The sequence below is a fragment of the Sebastes umbrosus genome, chromosome 1, assembly GCF_015220745.1.
Source record: "Sebastes umbrosus isolate fSebUmb1 chromosome 1, fSebUmb1.pri, whole genome shotgun sequence".
Taxonomy (NCBI): domain Eukaryota; kingdom Metazoa; phylum Chordata; class Actinopteri; order Perciformes; family Sebastidae; genus Sebastes; species Sebastes umbrosus.
This window is the reverse complement of record NC_051269.1, coordinates 30511829-30523742: the sequence shown is the minus strand read 5'-3', so window position 1 is coordinate 30523742 and position 11914 is coordinate 30511829. Positions and strand designations below refer to the sequence as shown.

At 41.8% G+C, this 11914-nt stretch overlaps 1 protein-coding gene across 1 annotated transcript in view; it reads right to left on the bottom strand.

The window, feature by feature from the left end:
* mdfi (MyoD family inhibitor) overlaps positions 1 to 11914 on the bottom strand; it is a 36101-nt gene continuing 24187 nt past the window's right edge. The window contains exons 4-5 of the mRNA XM_037786250.1: positions 4823 to 5197; positions 1 to 3004 (exon numbers count right to left, since the gene is read on the bottom strand). Coding sequence (XP_037642178.1) covers positions 2751 to 3004; positions 4823 to 5197 — 629 coding nt within the window. The 3' untranslated portion in view covers positions 1 to 2750. The remainder of the gene's footprint in view (positions 3005 to 4822; positions 5198 to 11914) is intronic.

Sequence of the window (11914 nt, the reverse complement as noted above, 5' to 3'; positions counted from 1 at the left end):
TCGCAGAACACAGGAGTTACTGGTCTACCACTGCCTCGATCGATTAGTTTGTTTCTGTTATTGTGTGACTTTGATTAGTTTGGATTCACCAAAGTCACACAATAGCACAAACTAAGTAAACCAATTGAGGCAGCGGTACACCAGAACCCCCTGTGTTCTCCGAGGTAAAATTACTGTTTTTTCAATGGATTCTGGTGGCTTAAAAAACAACAACACTTAAACTGATGCAGGCCCCGTCAACAGCAGTACATTGCTTTGCTCCGGTGTTGGTACTCCTGTCTGCTTCTCTAAACTGGGGGCGTTGCGACCGTCATCTACTGTAGGTAATACACTGAGCATAGATAAGTACATCATAAAACCCCACATCAAAACACCCAAACTATCCCTTTAACAAAGTGGTTTACATGAAAGCAAGGTGAACTGTTTATTCTAACACTGCCGGCTATCAGTGAAAGGCCAGTTATGCTAGCAATAGCTTGTTGATTCTGTAGCTAACTAACATTTATAGGCTCATTTATTATTATCTTTAATTATTGACCTTTGTTGTTAACAAACCAGTGTTTATATTTAGTTTTCTAACTCGTGTGGGTTAGCCTTGCACACCCCTCAGATATCAATCACAGTCCACCACTATTGTTTTTGTGATAGGTTTGGTCTGGTGACGGAGAATGTGTCCCCTAGATGAAGCAACATTGTCAGAATCTGCACTTGTTGTAAATCCAAACAAATGACATTGTTATCATGTCTATACACAACATTATATACTCCAGTTCTCCCTTCATAAATCTCTTTGTACTGTAAAGAAATTGCATTGTTTTCCAGGGCTCTCCAGGATTTTGTCTCTGTCGAGTTGGAGTGTGTCAAATCTGAAACACATCCGTTCTGATATAAACATGAAGAGTCATAATATCTTCTCAAGTTGCATTTGTTGATTTTTCTTTTTCTGCGTCGGTGTTATCAGGTTGATTTACAGCCTTAGTGTATATTCTTAATCAACAGTGTTATATTTCAGCCCTTAAAATAGGGTTTAATCAACCACAGCCACATAGCATAGCAAAGACCCTTCAAAGTACAAGTAATTGTAGGTCTAGTAGAAACTAAGGTCCAGTAAGAGGAAAACTCTTTGGTATTTCCAAGAAAAAAGGATTGCACAAACAGTATTTGATCAGAGAGGAGAGAGATTTGTATCAAGTCATTTTAAAAGGCACAACAGATCTAGGTGACATCTCAAGAGGTATTGGGTTGGAGAAGGTATGCATCTGAGCATATCCGAGAGTGCGGGCTTGTTATCAAAAACGCGTACCATTCACACTGCGAGCATATGGATCTAACTTAGCATAATGTCGTGAGATTTCCACTCAAGGAATTAAATTAGATGTTGAGCAATGTCTGCTTTACAGAGAGCCCGGCGAAACCCGATAACACAGAAATGTGATTTTCACATTAGAGGAGAAATGCAAATATCTTCACTAAAATCTACAAAACAAGGATTAATAGAGATTTGGTAAAGGCAAGGAGGAATCTACTTGAAAATTCAGGCCTTAAGCTTAAGCCAAGGCCATTTGTTCACATAGCAAGAACGACAAAGGAAAAATGAAACGTATTAAAAAAGGAGATGATGCCTTCCAATCTTCTACCAGTCCTTTACCAGCTCTGACCATTCGGACAAGGAGGAATTCACTGAATGCAGCCGAAGCCCCTCAAAATAAAACAACGTAAAAGTAAACAAGATGTGAAACATTAAACGAGGAGAGACCTTCGATTAGGAACTCTCTCTCTTCACATGTTAGAGTAGAGAGAATGACAGTCCATGACAAACGCAATCAACCATTCGCTCCGACGTCCATCACTTACAGTACTCATTTAATTGGACCCATCTTCAGGCTGATGCACGACGCTCTCATGATTCTTCTCTGAAGAAGTCCGTTAAGTGAGATGCATATTAACAAAAGAAATTTGTCTGTAATATTGCCACAAGCCACCATTAATGTTTTTCTCTATTTTGTACAACAAGAACTAAGACAGCGGTGGATTCAACATCCTCCACTAAGAGTGTGTGTGTGTGTGTGTGTGTGTGTGTGTGTGTGTGTGTGTGTGTGTGTGTGTGTGTGTGTGTCACAAAGGCCACTGTATGCAATCAAACTGGAAGACTTTAACCTTGCCAAGGACAGGAGGACAGACTACATTTCTACTAAGATCTGAGCGTCCATTTTTCCCATTATGCTGCTGCTCTTATCTACAGAAACACTAAAATCCGGTTAAATGGAGCCATTTTCTCATTTGCCTTTGGAGGTCATTTTTCATGCTTGGAGAACTCCCGTCATTCAGACGGCACAAGGGGCTCCATTGTAATAATCGCTTGTTCTGCGAGGGTCCGGAGGCCCGGTCTGCACAGCCTCGTGGACCACAGCTGGAACTCGCTCTGCACCGTACATCCAGCTGCGTAGCAATGGACCGACAGCAAAGACAAAGCAGGGAAGCGACTGTCCCGTCGTTTGACCAATAAAAGGAGGGAAGACCAGTGACTGCTCTCAGCATCTTGTGCTCGGCAAACCTTGTAAGAAACATTGGACATATTGTGGAGCCAACTAGGCCAGCCAATATAGTGTAAACCACAGAGTCCAGGCAACAAAGACTGGGTGTAGCGCTTCTCAGCTCTGATAAGATACTGGTCCAAGTTGTTCCGGGGCTTGTGGGAGTGTGTAGCAGACATGTACTTTGCCCCCTGTGGTGGTGGTGGCCGGGGGCCCTCAGGAGGAGAAGCAAAGGCTGCAGCACTCCATGCAGATCTCTAAGCAGTCTGCAGACTCACAGCAGGCGTCGATGATGCCACAGTCCATGTCACAGGGCAGGTCACAGTCGCCGCACTCCTCCGACGCACAGCAGCAGCAGAAACACGATTCTTCCCCCGCGCAGGAGCCGCAGGTGGCGCAGTCCAGCATGATGTTACACAGAGTCAGGAACTCACAGAAGAGGCAGGCCAGAATACAGTGAACACAGCAGTCTGGAGAGAAGGAGAGACACACATTTCATTATTATGTTCTTATGTAACCAGTTTGTATAATAATCAGCTTTTCTTTTTCTCCTTTATCTAATATTGTCCTTCTCTATATGCTTTGGCAGCACAAACGTATTTACATGTGATGCCATTAAGCAATAAAGCATTTGTTGCGTTCGAAATCACATACTATGCACTACATACCCAATAGGTGTACTATCGTTCAACATACTTTTGTGTGAATGTATCTTTTCGGACGCACTGAGCAGTAATTTACGTCGTCACTTCCTGAGAGCCTCCTTGCCGGTTGGAGACGTGTAACCATGGTAACCCGTGCCAACCCCATGTGACCAAAGCGACGGTTTGTAAGAATCAAAGTCTGAATTAATTTATAATATATATTATGTCTAGCAAAGTGAAATCTTATACTTACGCTTGAAGCGTTATTGATGTTAAAGAGCTGTCTGTCAATGTCTGTTATGAATGTTGTCGTCACTACCGCATCGCGGGATATGTATGCCGCCATAGTGTCCAGCGTTGCATACTGTAATATTTCACCGGAAATAATATGTAATCCACGTACTCTTGGTTCCATACTAAGGTTTCGGACATACTACAAAATCTGACATACTGTTTTGGCGTATTAAATAGCATGTTAGTGTGGAATTTTGGATGCAACCTCTATGATAAGTCAGAAATCAGGAGACATGATTGAGTAATTAGTTCACAAGAAAATATTTTTCTTCAGTGCCCGGCCAGAGACTAAGGCTGCATTCACACCAGATCAGGCAGTGTGGTTAAAACACAGATTTTCCCATTAATTTTGGATGAGGGTAGGGCGTTTGGGCTGCAGCATGGGGTTCCGAACAAAAGAAATGCAGCGGCCTGCAGTCGAAACAAACAAGTAGAAACAGAATCAACTTTGGGAGAAACGCAACCCAACGTCACGGTAACCGACGATCCAGAGCTGTACAGCCCAGCCATAAGGGGACAAAAGACGTTAATCGTCACAGTTAAAGGGACATTAAAGTAACGCACAACCCTGCAGCGCCTGATCTGGTGTGAATGCTGCCTAAGGAAGGCCAATGTCCTGGTGGCATCAGCACACTGACTTACCACATTTGCTCTGTAACAGAGAGTAAAACAAACAAATGTCTGATGTTACCAAATCTGTCTTGGTAATAAGCTTGTTATCTTTACCTCTCTGCTCAACCACAGAACCTCTCTCGCTCTCTGTATCAGTATTACTCATGCAGAAGGCATGCCAGTCTGTACTTTTAGGTTTTAGTGAAAAGAAACAGTGGCCTCTTTCATCATGTAACAGTTACTTTGAGTTGAAAATGATAAATACCATACTATTCACAGTTTGCCATGGATCTAGCCCACTTACTTTCATATACAAAAAATTTGATACAACCACTCAAGCCATGACATGAGGTGGTTGAACAAACCTGTATTTCAAAACCGGAGTGGTTGACAAGGTTAATTTATTTAGACCTATTTTTGGTTTTTGATTCATATTCTTTTGGTTGGCATTTGCAGTTTGAAAAGATTTATAAATGCAATTTACATTGCACATTTTGAGTGGGATCAAAGTACCCTCTTCAACTGAACTCTGGGTTGCTGCGTTGGCTGTGTATTATAAACCATCAATGTTAATTTAACCTTACAAATTACAAAAAAGAAGTGATTTCTATTACTGTTTTTTGGGTCAGGGAAGATGTACAAAGACAAATTCTGATGCTCTACTCAGACATGTGGAATAAAAACTTTAATGTTGAACCTTGCTAGCTATCCCTCCCTCCGTCAGTCTCTGTAACTCACCGTCCTGTGAACCTGTGGGGACCTGAGAGCTGTTGCTCTTGGAGCTGCTGCTCTTGCTCCTCTTGCTGCTCTGGGAGGTGATGGACGGGTTGGACCGCAACTTCTTGGTGTGCTTTGGTCCCGCTGATGAGGACGAGGAGGTGGACGAGCCGCCTCTCGGGAGGGAGCCCAGCTTAGGATGCTCATGATGGCCCCCGTTCCTGACCCCGTTGGACTGGAGGCTGTGCGTGTGAGACGTGTGCGTGTGATGCGGACAGTGCGTGTGAGAGGAGTGTGTGTGTGCGTGGTGCTTGGCTCCGTTGCGTAGTTGGCTGCTGGGCTGTGTCCGACATGGCTGTGTGTGGTGGGTGGGCGTGGATCTGGCTGCTGGTTGAGCTGGGGAGCGACAAAATACATTCATTTACAATAGGCTGTGGACAATAAGCATTTTAAAATAAATACACATTCAAATCAATTCAGTTCAGATCAGTAGTGTTGCTGTTATTGTGTTCACGTCATATAAATGACAAAATAAGGTAGTATTGACTGTGTTGAATCGTAGTATATTGTACAGCTGTTCCTGTGACTGACACAATAGTCTAACATTTTGACTGAAAGTTCTCACTGTCGATGAATTTATTGATTATTGTATATAATTAATTGTTTTGTCTGACAAACAAGCCAAAGCCCAAAGACTTTAAAATATGCGATATAAAAATAGAGACAAGCAGCAAATCCTGACATTTGCTCCATCTGTTCCTGTTACGTTGTTCCTGCCAAAGATCGATATATGTGTAATATGTGTATAATGAGTCACTTGTTATTATTATTAAATGATAGGTTTAATATATAACATATATACGCATACGTATATATACACGCATATCCATATGTACATTCAAAGCACTTCGAAAAGAAATCTCTTTCTAAAGCTATTTCAATTTACATAAGGGGACAAAATCTGCAGTCCTCTTTTTGTGAAAAAATGTATTCTGAAGTTCAGCTGAAGCTAAAATGAGGCCTCAGCTGTCCCAGACAGTCAGATCAAATGAGTATCTTCCAAAGTTAATGTGTTTTTATCACCAAATTCCTTGCGGAGCCGCAGTGTAGGAACAGTAACAAAAAGTGGGAATTTTGTACTAAAAAGACTTTGGAAGATATCTGCTTGATTTGTCTGACTCAAGACTGCTGATATGAGCTTTGGCTGAACTTTGGAATATGTATTCAAACAGAAATAGTGGACTGTGGATTTGGCAGTTTGGCCAGTATGGACAGGAGGAACAATTACAGTGACCAACAGTGCTTTCAATGTACATATGGGTATGTGAGTATTGTTGTAAAACAGACTTGAAACTAGAATTACTGCCTCGTGGTTGTATGCCTCCGCCAACTAGTTAAGTTGCAGTTTATATCCAAGTGTGTCTAAAATGTCATCACTTCATCATTTTATCCTGTAAGACATTTGTGTGACATTGTCATAATTAAGATATGAATTATTGTGTTATGGCCAAAAATGTGTTAATCTTGACCTTTGACGGCCAAAATCAAATCAGATAATTCTTGAATCCAATGAAAATTTGTGCCAAATTTGATGAAATCGTTCCTGAGGCGTTGACCACCAAAATCGAATCAGTTCATCCTGGAGTCCAAGTGGACATTTTTCCAAATTTGAAGAAATTCCCTCAAGGCGTTCCTGAGATATCGCGTTCACAGGAATGGACCAGATGGACGGACGGACAACCCGGCCATGGCTGTCGCCGGCGTGAAGGCATGAAAATGTGATCCTTAAAGCATTTCTATGAAATATATGAATAGGATTGAAATAATGTTTGTGCTTCATGCCCTGATCAGACAGAGTTTGTTTTAGCAGCCTGGGGCGGCTTTTTATAATTGTGGTCAATGAGTTTGAAGCATTTTGTGAGTTTTTTCCCGCTCTGTGCGCCTCGTGTTTTTACTGGAGTGTCCTGAACGCCTCAAGTTGAAATAAATTCAACTCAGAGGGGAAAAGCGCCCAAAACCATTAGCGTTTTTTCTCATTGTGGTGACTTTTGCTGGATACCCAGAGCTTTATGACATTACCAACCGTAGTTACCATGATGCAAATTAGTGTGGGTAAGTTGTTTTCATTAATTTAAACTGTGCTATTAATTATTAGGTAGCGTACAGTTAATGGTTTGTGTTACGCTAACATTAGCACTCATTTGGTGGTTCCCCAGCAACAATTAAAAAGAGATGCAGCAAACTGCAAAAAAAACTGCTCTGACCAGGCAACTAAAAGGCAGTGCGGTGCGCCTCACGTTTTCCACCTGCAAAACGCGCTGTGTGCGATCAGGACCTTAGTGTGTGAGCGGGCCTGCCAACATGTGTGGATAATGCAGCTGATCTCTGTTCAGCTCTGAGGCCCCTCTCTCTCTCTCTGTGTGTGTGTGTGCGTGCAGACTTGTGCTGATGCTGAGTCCAAATGCAAAGCCCACCCTAAAGGCAACAGCTCATGGGAAGAGCTCTGCATTTAGAGAACTGACCCCTGATCCTACTGGCCAAGACTCTTACACAACTATAAAGAGACGAAGGGAATAAAAGACTGGATAAATGAAAAGAGTGTGAGAGAGGAAGAGAGGAGTGTTTGTCTCTGGAAAACCCATCCCTTTCAATACCTGAGGTTTTTGGAAAAATGCAGTTTTGATACAACATATATCAACAAACACTTGAGAGTATGCACATTTTGTTAATCTTGGCTCAATACACCACTTGGTATATTTTACCTCTAAGTGCTATCGAGTGCTAACTACTCGGCTAGAGAGATGGAGGCACGAAGCACACCTTCGCTGCCAAACCAAACACACCCTGAAAAGAAGAATAAAATGGACGCCTGGTTTTTATATGTTATGGTAGTATTTAATACCATCCTATTGAGGCCCTAAATATTTTCTTGACCTGAAAGCATCTGGTGTCGAGAGGTGTGGTGAGAATTAACAGGGCTAGGGTAGAGTACAACAGACCCTCAGCAAATCAAAGCAGAAACGCCGTACCTCTCGGATGCACACACACACACACACACACACACACACACAGTTGCACTGGGAGGCAAACGGAGTGTGGTCCTCCTGAGCGCTGGCTATGAAACACGACTGGCAATAAAAGCGTCCGTTCGATAACCGCTCGGAGACAGATAACCCATCCAGGCCTGTTTTGATTGGCTGACGGCCGCGGTCATACAACCAATCCAGTGTTATTAAAGATTCTTTCATTCAGCGTTTTCTAACTTTGCTCCAGATGTTTGGCAGGCTGCAGGGCCAGTGTGTGCATTAGTGTGTAGGCGTGCATGCATGTGAGAAGGAAGGAGCCATACTTTCTCCTCTAAAGTATGTCAAAAGTCAATACCTGCTGCTCTCCTGTGTTATGTCTCTCTCTCTTCCTCACTTCCAACTCCTCCTTTTCTGTCTCTCTTTTCTTATTGCTCCCTTTTAGCCTTTTGCACAATACTGTATTTTAACACTCCGAGCTGGCCAGGATGTAGGTCGGTAAGAGAAGAAGGGGATTAAAGCGAGGGGAGGGAAGCTGTGCACGGTTTTTCAGTATTCCCTCTAGGTCTGTATTGTCCAGGGGATTGTGAGTGGTTGAGAAATTCATACTTCTTGTGAGTTTGTGGTGTGTGTGAACACAGTACATAGGCGGACCTGGCAGGCAAACAGACAGACAGACAGACGGAGAGAGACGGGGAGTCAGGACTGTCTCCAAACAGAGCTTGAGGTTAGGCCCACTCGCACACAAATATATGCATGCAAGGACACGTGCGGACAACACACTCATGCACATGCACACACACACTGAAAAAAATACAAGGTCCCTTTGTCTGAGATCAAGAAAGTAGGCTAAGGGGAGAAAGATTGAGTGAGAAAGGGAGAAAACAAAGTTGAAGAAATGGGTTGCTGCTTGTGCATATTTGGAGCAGGAGGAAGCATGGGTGTGACTCATAAACACAATGATTCAGCAGTGGGAGCTAGTTAAAAATAACAGCAAATAAAGAGCCAAATGACTGTGGGATTAACATGATGAGACTGGGAAACCGCAGAGCGTGCGTGTGCGGCGCTAACACAGCAGCGTTGGCCACTGGGGGTCCTGCGATCTCTACGATGTGTGTATGTACACGCATGTCTGTGCAGATGTGTTGGGCCGGTGAGCGAGCATGAGTGAGTCACCATCAGTTGAATGCACCAGCAAACACACACACACCCCCCATTCACACACCATCCACCTCTTCCTTCTCTCCTGGCGTCTCTCAGCTACCCTGTACTTACACACCTCCCTCCCAGACCAGAGATCTGCTGTTCATCTCTCTCTTTCTCTCTCTCTCTCTACTTATCCTCTGCTGGAATGAGTCACCAGGATGACTATGAACTCTGTCTCTATTCCAGCTGCTTTATCCTACCGTCTCCTCTGGTGCAGCTCGTCTGTCTATGTAGGTCAAAGTGTTCAAAGTGTTGAAATGTCTAAACTAGGGCTGTCAATCAATTAAAACATTTAATTGCGATTAATCACATGATTGTCCCTAGTTAATCACAACTAATTGCAAATAAATCGCACATCTGTTCAAAATGTACCTTAAAGGGAGATTTGTCAAGAATTAAATATTCTTATCAACATGGGAGTGGAGAAATATGCTTGCTTTATGCAAATATATGTATATATTTATTATTGGAAATCAATTAACTATGCACTAACACAAAACAATGACTAATATTGTCCAGAAACCCTCACAGGCACTGCATTTAGTATAAATAAATATGCTCAAATCATAACATGGCAAACTCTAACAGGTCTAACAGGCAACAACAGCTGTCAGTGTGTCAGTGTGCTGACTTGACTATGACTTGCCCCAAATTGCATGTGATTATCATAAAGTGGGCATGTCTGTAAAGGGGAGACACGTGCGTACCCATAGAACCCATTTTCATTCACATATCTTGAGGTCAGAGCCCTTTGAAAATGGCCAGTTTTCCCTCACCAAAATGTTGCGTTAAAGAAATTAGTGGCGTTAAAACAAATTAAAATGTGTTATTAGTTATTACTCAGTTATTATCGCGTTAACTTTGACAGCCCTAATCTAAACTATAAACATGAGATCAAAGTCATAAAAATGCAGAAAAATATAATTTTTCATCAGACCAAATTTGCACCCCCAAATGCAACTTAAAGGTGCTGAATGCGAGATTGAGAGCATTTCTATTGTCTCCGCACATCTCTCAACTAACGGTGCTAACAGCGCTAACAACAGCAACACTGTTGACAGAGCTAACAGTGTTAACCCGCCCCGGAACCAGAGGGTGGGTGCTACGTTTCCGCAACGGCGTTATCAGCCGATGTCAACAAAGCACGGAGAAGCTCTGATTACAACACACACAGAGGGAGAGTGACTTCATCTCTGCTCAGGTAGACATTACTCCTCTATATCTTTACATAGTAAATAGTTGTTTGCCACTATATTAATGCTCTGGATATCATTTAGAAAACCCTTAATTAGTAAACAACAGGTAAAAAGGATGGATGGTTGGTGCATGCACCCACAAATCTGCCTCCGTTTTGGCATTATTAAGCACAACAGAGGAAAAGCATCTGTGTGTCAGACCAAATATTTTCTCTCAACACAGCTTTTGATTGCTTGCAGTGTAATTGTTTTGTCAATGAGGACATGTGCCATTAATGATGAAAATAAAGAATGCTGTGGGTTCGGCTTGACTGGCGCAAAAGGAATTCAGTTTCACAACATTTGCACGACATTTTAAAATCCTCTAACTGTTTTGAAGTGTCTGTAAAACATCTGTTCAGCCCAGTCTCCCAGAAACATCTCACCCACTGACTCCCTTCTGGGGTTTTCTTGCATAGTTGCGTTGCTTTTAATTGTGGGCCAAAAGTGTCAACTACTAAAACAGTGAGAATGTGAAAATGATAAGTTGCTGCTGTAAAATGTTATTTAAAACAATTTTCAATTAGATTTTTCCCACATTTTTGGCTGCTACATGTATACAACGCTCCAACCAACACTACAGCATTAACGAGGCTTGTTTAGTTGCACCCACTCACTAGTAATGTGGACGCAGAGTTCAGTCAGATGCACAACACTGCTGCTTAAAAATTAGGTGTGAGCAGGACAAAAAGTGTGACTCACCTTTGGCTAAAATGAAAGATTAATTCTTGTTACTTTCAATGGAAAAAAGATGGCAGAGTTTAACAGATTTCCTCTGTTAAAATTCTTACCACAACATTTTCAGTTCATAAAGTCCACGTGATTGTTTTTTAACTGTAGTGTGGCTCATACACTTTTCTGTATAATTTGTGTATCTGGCTGTTAGTGTGGATAAAACTGATAATTTTTATGGATTACTGTCGTAAGTGGTGCCGCTATGTTTACTGTTTGTGTGTTTGTGTTATTTGTGCTGCCAGGTTACAGATGCCAAAGCCGGCAAGCTATGCCACACCTGATCTGTAACTAATAGAAGGCTAATGTGAAACCTTTTCCCAGTGGGCAGCTCATACAGAACATACAGTATGAAGTGCATACAGTATTTTTACCCTTTTATTTGTACTGTGTTTTTATTTCTATTTATCTGATCTTATTAATTTTGTTGCCTTTACTTCCTTTGTGCTCATGTCCTTTGGCCTTCATCTCATCTTATCTGCCTTGTTTGGTTTTATTTTTTTTTATTTTGTGAAGTATTTTGTAACATATTTAAGAAAGGTGTCCATATAAATACAATTTATCATTATTATTATTATTATTATTGCAGCTTAACAACAAGCAAGCTTTATGCAACACACATTTAAAGACAGAGGTACAACAGGCAGGTCTGATTTCATTGCGAGTGTTATTGTGTTAAAAAGACATGTTTCAAATGCTTTTTAGGTTCAGTTGTTGGAGCTTGTTTTGGCCCCTGAGGGTGTACTAGAGAGCTGCACTTCTAGCAAAGTGGACTGACAAAATATCAGTTGAGTGTTTCAAAAAATCTTGATCCTCATGATTGCAAACAATCACCCGAAACTGAAAAAAATCTGAATAAGCCTTTAAATAGCAGGCGTATTAACCACTAATCAATTGCATAAAATGCTAATTTTTGA